Genomic DNA, 12,380 nt, shown 5'->3' on the forward strand with positions numbered 1-12,380 from the left:
CTTGCAGTATTAATTATTTCTTTTTTTCCCTTCAGGAGTCCCAGGATCCTTTGGTATTCCTGGGCAGGAAGGATTTCCAGGGCCTCCTGGGATTTCAAATATATCAGGATATCCTGGTGATAAAGGCTCCCCAGGTCTAGATGGAGTGCCAGGTAATTCATGCAACAGCAGTCATTGTTATTTCTGTCTTGTTTCAATAAAGTAGCCCTATTAAATATAGCACTAAAATTGTTGGACAGAACTCATGGTAGATGAGATAATAGACACAGACCTCTTGAAAGCAAAAGTCAGTTCCTCCAGGTTGTCCTCATGCCTCATTTGATCTTCATGCAAATAACAGATTAAATAATCCAGAATTCTCTTGACAACTTTCAGAAGCATTATGCTAATCTACTATTCTAAAATCTGAGGTCTGTGGCAGACTTGCAAGTCTATTAAATAGTCTTAATCATTCACAAAATTCTCCTATGTGAAATGACCATGAAAGCTAAATTACACTGGAAAGTGTTAGCTCTTCCTTCTTAAAAATTACTGTTGCTTATTGGACTGCACAATTATTTCAAATTGCAGTGCCACTATGAAGAGCTTGTAGCAGAAGTTGTTCCACTAACATCTTTTTATGATGGATGGAAATTTTTGTGTAAACTCAGCAAAAACTTAAAACAGACAAACCAGCTGAAAACCAACAAAATGGCTAGGCTTCCAAGTTTAAAGAGGATGTTAGTTGGCCTGACTCTGCATACTGATTCCAACTCTCCAAGCAGTCAGGAGAGTGGAAACAGTAACACCATATCCCAGCCAAAATGGTGAGACAAGTGTGGCTCACTCTGACTTTGCCACATACATCTTGCAATCGTATCCTCATGTGATCCAGCCTCAAAAGGCAGCACAAGAGATGTCCCACTCAAAACTCTACATAGTAAGGGCTATTCTCTCCTCAGAAAAAAAAAGGTCCAAATGTCTTGTAAGCAGCAGAGGTAACTGAAGAGAAACCTCTTCAGTTACCTCTGGTTTAGCTTCAGGCAATAGAAAATTCTAGAAAAAGAAGCTGTTCCCATCATTCCCAAGACAGCATGAAGTACTTATTTGGTTCCAGATGTTCAACTGAGCACTAAGATACACAGAACAGTAAGTCCTTGGCTGTGAGTCAGATACTTGCTGCTCTCTGATTTCTCTCTAGCTACTTGGATAATTTAGGATGAAGCAAGGAAACACCTAGGGAAGTGGGGCATTTGCTAGTGGAGGAATTGTTCATGGAAGGCTGTATCTCAGCAGGCACCCTATTTCTGCTGAAATCTTGCTTGAGATAACATTGTTTTGTGGGAGCTTCATACTCTAATTCCTCTGCCACTGCTGCCAGCCTGAGAGCAGGAGCAGGAGTGCTGAATAAATCTGTCCGCTGCTTAAATTAAGGAAATAGAACCTGATGGGATACAGTTAGATAGTTCTGTTACTTTCCTCTGTGCCCAGATGTTAAGTATAAACAGATTACAATCTATATAATCTGTATAAACAGATTAGAATCTATATTTCCTCTAAATAGGCTATCCAGGACCACAGGGGCAGCCTGGAACACCTGCTCCACCAGGAAGCAAAGGAGAAAGTGGAGAAGCAGGTAGGACTGGAGAAATCGGCCCAAAAGGAAGTAGAGGTGATCCTGGATTATCAGGAAGTCCTGGCCTGCCTGGATTGCCTGGACCAAAAGGTAAGGACGGGAAATGCTGATTGTGGCAGGAAGCAGGGGAGCCTTCTGTGCTACAGCATCTTTAACACCATGACTTTTGCACTCACTTGATTTGTACTGAAATGCAATAATGCCACTTGTCATTTTGCATTAAAGGTCCCAGGGGTGAACAAGGTGTCATTGGCTTTATGGGCACAGTAGGATTTCCAGGTGACCTGGGACCCATTGGACCCAAGGGGGATAGAGGAGTAACAGGTAAGTGCGTGCAGTCAGATGTGTGACTCCTTCTGAAACTACTCGTTCTGCAGCTCCACAGAGCTGATCTAACTGGCCTTGCTTTGAGCAGGAGGTTCGTCTTGGTCGCCTCCAGAGTCCTCCATCCTGAATGACTCTGTGAATCCTGGGAAATTCCAGGGTCAGATGCCTGAATTTAACATGAGTAGTCAAGTTTTGGCTTTATGAATTTGACTTGTATGAGGTGCCTACTCCAAACTCAGAGCCACTTTTGCAGTCAATAAAAAGAAGGATTTATTGTCTAAATTAATCCCACAGAGTAGACAACCTGAATATTTAAAGAGAGCTTTAAAATCCATCTCTCCATCTATACCATCACGTATTTGTGTCTCTTGAAGCCCATCAAAAGATGGTGCTGCACCTGTCATGCATATGCAGCCAAGTAAGAGCAACATGTCTCTGGATGAAAGTACATTAAGGAAAAAATACAGAGTGGTTCAGTTTTTAGTTTTTTTTATCAAACTATCTCATCCTGCTTCTAATGACAGGCTTCCAGGGACCTCCAGGCTCTCCTGGGCGAGCCCCTGATCCTCCAAGGCTGGTTGCTGAGCAAGGTTCACCAGGTCCCCGTGGAAGTATCGGACCTCAGGGAAGCCCAGGAGATATGGGACCTCAGGGCCCACCAGGAGATCCAGGTAGGAATCACACATTCAGACTGAAAGCTGTTCCCCTTAGCATACTGAGGCCACCAGAGCACTGATTTGATGCTCATCTACTTTAAAGTCTGTAATCCAGAAAGGAGAGGCAATTTTTAGTCTTCCAAAGCTGAGGCTTCAGCTTGCTTTCTCCTCCTAGCATTCAGAACATAAGCAAAACAGGAAATAACTTTGGCAACACTCACAAAGCCAAAACAACATCAGATATGGATCTCATGCACATCAAGACTGAACATCTTTGGTGAAAAATGCGCATCCTTGTGAGAACACTGTCAGCTCGGGGAATAATGTAGCATCAGTGACGTGTAGAGCTGATATACTGCACCTTTTGCCATGAGCCTCATCAGAGATAAGTGGTGCCAAGAGTGAAGGATTAAGGTTGCAGGACTCATGTAGTCTTGACCCCAGCAAGCTTTTCTAATGAACTTGGTGCTTTTTGGCTGAGCAAGCACCATAGGATCTTACCTTCAGTGCAAACCCAGCAGACAGGACCAAACATACACCAGGAGAGAACACATTAACAAAGTGGGATGGGCATGTTGATATGTCTGCAGTCACTGTGCTTACAACCATTGTTGTATAAGGTTTCAGAGGCTCACCAGGAGAGCCAGGACTCCAGGGCAGGGGTGGCATTCCAGCTTCTCCTGGCTCCAGAGGGGAACAAGGAGGAATGGGATTTCAGGGTCCAGTGGGATTTGAAGGTAAGAGATATCACACAGCACTTTTTTCCTCTTTCCCATTTCTCTGCACTTCATTGCTCTGCAGTTACTACTTCACTGGAAGGAAATGAGAGGAGAGAGAGGAGGAGGCAAGAGGAGGGGGTAGGGAGCAAAAGGAAGGTGGAGGAGGGGAGGGAAAGGGAGGGGAGGAAAGTTTCTGTCTTCATAGATACTTCACAAGGGACAACTAATTAAATGTTAACAGTTACCTTAGAGCAGTATTTTCAGAATAAATTTTGATAGCTGTAAATATCAGTCCACTCATGAGTTTGTTTCATTCTGAGTGTATTTATTCTCTTTAAGTATTTTCAGCCTAGTGTTTAACTAACAGTTACATTCATGGAGATGAAGGCTGGGTAGGTGAAACTTGGATAGATGAAGTTTAAGGGAATGTGTCTGCAAAGGAAATACCTGTGTCCTTATCAAATCAAAGAGCAGAACTATTACTATCTTAGTTAGCTAAGCACACAAAGAAAAAGGTATTTGCAGAGCATAGTTTCAAGTGTATGAGTCAAATGCAAGAAGTCCAACAACCACTGGTAAATCTTGAACTAAGAAAATATTTTAGAGGGAAAATCTGCTCATCTCTGTATGCTCAAATTCATCAGAACTTTATTTGTAACTTTCCCTAGTTCTGGTGTGAAATACATTATATTAGAAACCAAGGAGCCTAATCCAGCAACTGTTATAATCCTAGAACTGCCGCTCTTCTTAACAATAATTTACCATAAAGCAAAGGCATCATGCCATTAAGCTGTTCGTCAGCAGCTTAGCTGGAATATCAGCTAGCACCAGATCATTTGTGGGAGCACAAACCCAGCTGGATTCTTTCTTTTCTGCTCTCCTCTAAGGCCAGCCAGGCCGGCCCGGCAGCCCTGGGCCCCCAGGCATGCCGGGCCGCAGTGTCAGCATGGGCTACCTGCTGGTGAAGCACAGCCAGTCCGACCAAGAGCCAATGTGCCCAGTGGGCATGAACAAACTCTGGAGTGGATACAGCCTACTGTATTTTGAAGGACAAGAAAAAGCACACAACCAGGATCTAGGTATGTACAAATACTGCTTGTTGTATTACACTAAATAGTTTATTTAGTTGTTTTGCACTGGGTTATTAGAGATTTGCACAGAGTAGTCTTTATATCATACTGAATAGTTGATGTTATATCACATGGTTTGTTCATCCCCTTCTCCTATCACCTGGTTTCTCCCTCAGCCACCCCTGTCCCCAGTACCCCCCTGGTGATCTATTCCCTGGTTAGTCCCTCCCCTCGCCCCTCCCTACTGGTATCCCATTGGCCGTGGTCCTCCTCCACCCCCCATTCCCTCAAGTATAAAAGTCTCTCACCATGAGCCATGAGTGCTCTTTCCATGTGGGTTTTTCCATCTGGTGGTTCTCAAGACAATAAACAGAGGACATTTATCCCCACGGGGAGAAGAGTGCTTCCGGCCTTTTGCTTTCATCCATGTAAGACCGTGTGGGCTGGGGTCAGTAGCTAGCCGGAGTGGACCTAAACAGCCCAGCCAGAAACGGTCTTACAACTGCTGGCACCAGCCTGGATTCCAAAAGCTGGGACTACAACAAACAGGCTTAGGAAGCACCAAAATGAGAATAAAAACTACATGTCTTTATGGGTGCCCCTGAGAGAGCTCCTGCAAGTCATTAGTGCTGTTTGAGGGCACCTGTAAAGTCAGCAAAACATTCTGGACCATGGGGCTTTCCTGGCAGGTACTTGGGAAAGAGCAGGAAACTGGAAGTGTGCATTGTCTTCTGTGAGAATGATTGCCTTTTTCTTCTTCTTTTTGAACAGGGCTGGCTGGCTCGTGTTTGTCTCGCTTTAGCACCATGCCATTCCTCTACTGTAACCCTGGGGATATTTGCTACTATGCAAGTCGAAATGATAAATCCTACTGGCTCTCAACCACAGCACCTCTCCCAATGATGCCCGTGGCAGAAGAAGACATTAAGCCATATATCAGTCGCTGCTCAGTCTGTGAGGCCCCAGCTGTGGCAATTGCTGTCCACAGCCAAGAAGCTTCTATTCCTCACTGCCCTGAAGGCTGGCGCAGTTTGTGGATCGGATATTCCTTCCTTATGGTATTGGGTCTCCAGGGTCACATTTTGTGCAGCAATGGGGTTTAAATTTGAGTGTTTGGTACTAGTAAGGCTGTTCCGCTTCAGAGGCAGCAAGACCAAAACCATGCATCATACTGGGGGACCAGGGAGCTACAAAAGTAATTTCTAGGAAGATGAAAATTTCTGTGAATTTCAGAGAAAATTGTCTCTTGTCAGAGTAGCATCTGGAGACCTTACTTTATGTACAAAATAGCACTTCAGAACAGACTTAAAGGACAGCTGTGACTTAACAAATAAAATTACACTGAGGTGCAACAGGAGCATACAGAGCATTGTCACAGCTAAAGATTTTGAGTTATTTACATACATCACTACTAAGAAGCTGATCTAGGGGGGGAAAAGGAAAAGTAACAACATGCTTTTTCCCTTCTTTTCAAAATTTAAAAATCATTGGTGTTTTGGTCGAAGATTTTGAAGCCAAAGTCTTTCATTTACTCTGGAAAGAGAGACAGCCTCTGGTTGTTTTAAAAATTAAGTTTCAGTGTTGTTGGCAGTAAGAGCTGAGCTGTACATCCCATGGTGTACATGAGCTCTTCAATCTTGTGAGCTTACAATTAGGAAATGGGATGTTGTGACAGTGGTCACAAGGGTTCTTGATTGAGGGAAGAGGTGAGAACGTTGACTCCATGTTCAGAAGGCTTGATTTATTATTTTATGATATATATATATTACATTATAACTATACTAAAAAGAAATAGAAGGAAAGGTTTCAGAAGCTAGCTAGGCTAAGAATAGAAAAGAAAGAATGATAACAAAGGCAGCTGGCTCCAACAGAGACCGAGAGCCAGCTCTGCTGTGAGTGGTCACCAGATCCAAACATCCACAGGAGACCAATCACAGATCCACCTGTTGCATTCCACAGCAGCAGATAATTATTGTTTACCTCTTGTTGCTGAAATTTCTCAGCTCCAGCAGGAAAAATCCTAAGAAAGGATTTTTCATAAAAAGGATGTCTGCGACAGGATGTTACAGAAAAACTTAGTGCTGGGTGTGCAGCAGAAGACCTACTGAAGGGCCTGACCTTTTTTTGCAAGACTGTACAGAAAGCTTAAAGAGCATCTAAAATGTCAGTGAATGATCTGACAGATGCTCATTTTTTCTGACTTGCTTGATGAACACAAGAGTCAAAACCTGCAGCAGCATGCCTATATTGTTAATTTTTTGAAGACTGGGCTGAATCCTGAAGTAAACAGTACTGGAAAAGAAACAAGATTTCTGTGGCAGGAGACATCATAAAAGAACAATAATCAATCTTACCCACAAACCATTTGTATGTCAAAAGCCAAAAACTTAAATTTTTCAGAAAATAAGATACAGGCAAATCCAAAATTAGGTACAAAAGAAAACCCCACATTTTGATAGAGTAGTTTAAATTTTTTACTATCCCTGTGTTTGACCTTTCTTTTGCTTCTATAAAAAGCCCTGATACCTATCTCATAGTTCCTTCACAAGAATGCCAAGAATTAATTAAATATTTGCAGAGCCCCATGTAAACACTGAGCATTGTTAAGAGCAAAGTTGTCACCTTAGCAAGAACTTTTTCCCAGAACAAAGTCTGTCAGCACTGTGAGAAAAATCCCCATTTTCCCAGCTAGCTTGTGGAGCAAATGAAGTGTTTGGTGTATGCATTTTTGCTTCTCAGGCAACTGTGGAAGCAGTAGAGCACACTTGTGGTTTTCTCAGAGTACATGCTGTTTTAATTCCTTGGCTTAAATTTGTCACCTCCTTCCCCTGAGTAAGGGAGGATCCTCAGTCAGCACAGACTGCCCAGCCAGAGAAGTCAGTAAGATTTCATGTATTGAGGGCACTCCACTATCACACATCCTATATGGGTAAGCATTGCAGGAGGATAAAAAGCCATAGTGAATACCAGAAGCGCTATTATAGGCATAGAGTTGGAGCTTATAGACCAAGCATGGAATACCAGAGCTCAACCTGAGGTTGCCAGGCAGGGCTGCTCCCATCCCAGGGCTCAAATAGCATCGGCAGTTGTTACTATCTGCTTTCCAGCTCCAACTGCAGAGGCCTCAAAGTTGAAATAATTTATGCTGCCTCTTACATTCCCTGCATTTACAAAACTGTTTAAGAACTTTATTTTCCAGCTGCTTTCTTTTATATTACAGATTATTTCACTTCCTAACAAAAATACAGCTGTATATTTATTAAAGGGACAGAAAAAATGCCCATCTTGTTAGTAATGCCTGTGACAGAAGAAAAGTAACATGCAGTTCATTATCACAGAACCTGTCAAAGGCAACAGTTGAGTGGTGTAAAGATGCATGATTATGATGTAATTCACTGTTAAAAAAAACATGTCCTACAAGGAACTAGTTATTGTATAGAGGCTAATTCTGCAGTGCTCCTCAGATGCAATGCAGAGTAAGACTTTATAATTTGGGAAGTTTGAATTAAATATATGGTGAAAAATTGTTCTTAGTGAGGGTAATAAAACAGAGGAGCAAGATGCACAGACAAGTTGTGGGAGGTCCATCCTTAGAGGTATTAACTCCACAGCACCATGGAGCAACTGAGGGCAACTTTGGTGTCAGCTCTGCTTTGAGCAGGGAACTGGAGAAAGTGACCTCCAGTGGGCCCTTTCCACCTAAATGATTCTCCAATTCTAAGATTTCCAACAGTGAAAATCTTAACTACAGAAAAGATGTTTGTTAGAAGATTTCAAAGAGGCATCAACATGTGGACTAGCTGCTTTATATAGTTACAGCATAGCCAAACCCTTACACGGCTGCAGGACTGGCCAACTTTCTGCTCTGGAGATAAGAATTGGGAGCAATTCTAGCGTTTTTTCTCTTTTCACACTTGTGAGTTTATCACAGCACTGCCTGAGGCTGCACTCTGAACACTGCCCTCCTTGTCTCCCTTAGCACACTGCTGCTGGTGATGAAGGTGGAGGACAGTCGCTGGTTTCTCCTGGGAGCTGCCTGGAGGATTTCAGGGCGACTCCTTTCATCGAATGCAACGGCGCCCGCGGAACCTGTCACTACTTTGCAAACAAATACAGCTTCTGGCTCACCACCATCGACCAGCCCTTCCAAAGCAAGCCCTCGGGAGACACACTCAAGGCAGGACTCATCCGAAGCCATATCAGCAGATGTCAAGTCTGTATGAAAAACTTATAGAAGTCTCTCACAGTATAAGGAACCTCCTTATCACGTAGTTCTTATACTGAGGAGCCTTCTGAGGTGGTTAGACAATTGCATAAATCATGTTGGTGCTTTTTTTAACTTATTACCTCAAAAGCTGAATGGAAATTAATTTTTTAAATGTCTGTAAAAGCAAGTTAAGTATAACACAAATTAAGTCGAACAGATCTAGTGGTGTGTTCTCCCACTATGCAGAATATATACACATTTTTTGCTAGTCTAATATTACATCATTTGCCAAATGATAGAAATACTCACAGCTTTGAAACACCAAAAAAACTTCAGTAATAAAAGGTTTCCTTGGTCAGATACCCACCACCTTTACCTGAAGAGAATATATGTATCTTTCTATTTACTGTATTTGTCACAACAGTAAACACTAACAGCTGCAGTTCCATAAATTAACACAGGATGAGCTAAGTCCTAAATTGTTGCAAAATACTGAAAATATACTGTGGTCCAAAATGCTCATGTCCAGCACTTAAACCTAATTTTCATTTTAGTATTTTCTGCTTGGGCATTTCAAACACACCCAACACCATCTTTTTTTTTTTCTCCCAAGCCTCACCATGCTTTAGCACTTAACCAGTGCCAGTAAAAAAGCCCATAGGCTCCCAAAACCAGTAAATCACAAAATGCAACTCTTTCAGTTTGGTTAGAAGTCTACATGAAGAAGATTAGCATTTATTTTATAAGCTTGATGGTGTTTTTCCTAGACTACCAAACGATCCCGTGCTCCACCGTTCTGTGGACATTTCATCTGTGTCACACCACCCCCACAGCAGCAGCAGCAATTGGTTTTTGCATTGCACCTTTTCCCCTCCAAAATGAAGCCACTCATCACAAACAGGCCTTAGGCACATCATGTTGGAGCAGCACACAGGGTAGGATGTGCAGGAGTGCTGGATGCCACATGACCTTCTAACACAAAACTTTCAGCCCTGCCAGCTGGCTCTTTAATGTGTCCTGTCCTGGCAGCTGGGGACAAGTGGCAATGGGATGACCTGCAGAGTCATCCTTGCAAAAGCAAAGGGAGGGAAGCAAGGCATTTGCTTGGCATCATCTTTTCCTGTAGAAAAGGGGTGATAATTGCCAGAATGGCTAGTTCTTTCCTTCTCTAGAAAGAAACAATTTAGCCCAAAGTTGTCTGTCAGCACTGCAAGAGAGGAGGGAAAAAATGATGAGCTACAAAATTCATGTTCACATAATCTGATTAATATTTATAGCAATGACAGTGATTTTTCAGTAACTCACCTCACTCCTGCTTCAGGTGCTTCTTGGCTTTTATTATTACATTCCAACCTCACTGAATCATAAATAAACCCTTTTTTTCTACATCTCTATTTGCTGGTGATTTCTGTTTTGTAAACTGTGTTTTTCCATACCATGCATATGGACTACTCTGTTGAAATACTTTGTTTGCACTAAGGAATTAAAAAAGCACTCCCAGCAAACTCCTCCCACTGAAACTCAAACTCTTCAACCAGAGAACACTTGTTTGTTTCATTGCACTTAAAAAGATCTAAGAGGGAAGCTGTCTCTAAAATCACTTCTTTAAAATGAACAAGTGAAATAGTATTTAATTTGTTGTTAGAATGATAAAAGCAAATAAACTGTGCCATTGCAGATTAAAACAACCATTATTCATGCTCTACAATGTTCAGGAAACCAACATTTACCAGACTTGACAAGTGTTACCTCCACAGAAGAAAAAAATATAAATTAAGTTAAAGGTCTAGAATCATAGAATGGGTTGAATTGGAAGGAACCATAAAAATAAGTTTGTTCCAAGCCCCCTGCCATGGAAGGGAGATCTTTCACTAGACCAGATTGCTCAGAGTGACATCCAACCTGGCCTTACACACTTCCAGGGATGGGGCACCCACAACTTCTCAGGGAAACAAGTTCCAGTGCATCACCACCTTCACAGTAAAGATTTTTTTCTTAATATCTAATCTAAACCTACTCTCAATTTGAAACCATTCCTTCTTGTCCTGGCACTACATGCCCTTGTAAAAAGTCCCCTGCCATCTTTCAAGTAGGCTGCCTTCAGGTACTTACCTAGCACACCATCTGACCCACATTAGCTGATCATATAATTAGATATAGCCATAAACAGAGAAATTACCTGAGCTTTAGATGAGCTCTCTGACCCTGCATTAGCTCTGAAAGGCAGCCCCTGAACAAACTTATCACACTATTATTTATTTCAGCAAAAGAGAACTCTTAGTACTGAAAGCATTGCAGCCAATGTGAGCTAAATCTATTCAATATTTGCCAGTTCTCTTAAGCATGGCAATAACAAATACCCAAGAACACACAACTTGCCTCTTCCACATATTGCTAGACAGCAGTGCTTGTGGGATGATCATAAAACTATCACTTGTGGGTTGTACAGTATGCAACTCTGGCAATGCAGCACATTCAGTGTTTTAAGAGAACTCAAGTGAAGGTGAAACAAATCTGTAAAAACTGATTATGTCAACAACAGCAGCAAACTATTTGGATTTTCATGGCTAATATATTGCCTAATCTTCCTGCAAAGATCATTGCTCTTGCACATAAAACTTCAGCACATGGTTCTTCCACCAACAGTTGCTTTGCTTCTTCATTTTCTCTCATTCAATAAGCTGATCTTAACAAGTTTGTTCAGAGTGGTCCCAGCACAGCATTAAGTGGAACAAATCAGCATGGTGCAAGGAAAAGACAAATCAACCATAAAACCCACAGGGTGCTAAGCAGGCTTGAGCTTCTGTACTTGGTGTGTGTCATGTGCTTCAGGTCCTTGTACCCAGAGCTGTGTTTCCCCAAAGCTGCGCAATCGCGGCTCAGAGCAGGGCAGGGACTTCGTGCACACAGACACGTGGAACACTCACAGCACACAGAGGATTGCACCTGGTGAGCTCATCCAGAGCACTGCATGGAAGGACACTGACTCGTCAAACTGCCTCTCGGCTGCAAGACTAACTCCTCTCCTATGGAGACAGGCTGACAGTTGGGGTTGTTCAGCTGAAAACTCTGGGGAGATCTTAGAGCAGCCTCAAAGTACCTAAAGGAGACTTAGCAAGACCTGTATTGAACAGGGCAAGGGGAAGCAGTTCTAAACTGAAAGAGGGTTGGTTTAGATTGGACAGAAGGAGGACATTTTTTACTGTGAGGGTGGTGACACACTGGAGTAGGTTTCACATAAAAGCTGTGGTTGTCCCATCCTCAAGTGTGTTCAAGGCCAGGCTGGATGGTGCTTTGAGCAACCTGGTCAAGTAGCTGGCAGATGTCCCTGCCCATGGCCAGAGGGTTGGAACTAGATGATTCTTGAAGATCCCTTCCAACCCAAACCATTCCACAGTTATGGTTGTAGAACCCACTTTCAGGAAGCTAAAATACCTCTCAATAGGAAAAACTCAGCTACAGCAAAACAAAACAATCCTTTTACTGACTAAGAGTGCTCCAGCCTAGGATGTAAAAAAATCACAAATGTTTTGTCTCTGTTTGACCACATCTGCTACTTCAAAGCATGGTGTATGCTTCCTACACTTTCCTGTTTGAAAACATGTGAAGCATAACATGCTGCCATGCCTGGAGAAGATAAATGAGGTTATATTTCCCTTCTACAGGTATTAGTGCAACAGTGTACTAACACTGATATAAGTGAAGTCAACATAGTGACACGAGTTGACCCCAATTATTCCCTCAGAGCTATTGACCAAATGAGCAGAGTCTGTTCACACCCCATAT

The 12,380-nt window shown here is 42.5% G+C and overlaps 1 protein-coding gene across 1 annotated transcript in view; it reads left to right on the forward strand.

The window, feature by feature from the left end:
* The window catches only part of COL4A2 (collagen type IV alpha 2 chain), a 142,628-nt gene extending 132,640 nt beyond the window's left edge, over positions 1-9,988 (forward strand). The window contains 8 exon segments of the mRNA XM_031056137.1: positions 36-152; positions 1,544-1,705; positions 1,841-1,939; positions 2,467-2,613; positions 3,219-3,335; positions 4,205-4,396; positions 5,159-5,445; positions 8,367-9,988. Of these exon segments, the coding sequence (XP_030911997.1) occupies positions 36-152; positions 1,544-1,705; positions 1,841-1,939; positions 2,467-2,613; positions 3,219-3,335; positions 4,205-4,396; positions 5,159-5,445; positions 8,367-8,621 (1,376 nt within the window). The 3' untranslated portion in view covers positions 8,622-9,988.
* The last annotated feature ends 2,392 nt before the right edge of the window (positions 9,989-12,380 follow it).

The sequence above is a fragment of the Geospiza fortis genome, unplaced genomic scaffold, assembly GCF_000277835.1.
Source record: "Geospiza fortis unplaced genomic scaffold, GeoFor_1.0 scaffold192, whole genome shotgun sequence".
Lineage (NCBI taxonomy): Eukaryota > Metazoa > Chordata > Aves > Passeriformes > Thraupidae > Geospiza > Geospiza fortis.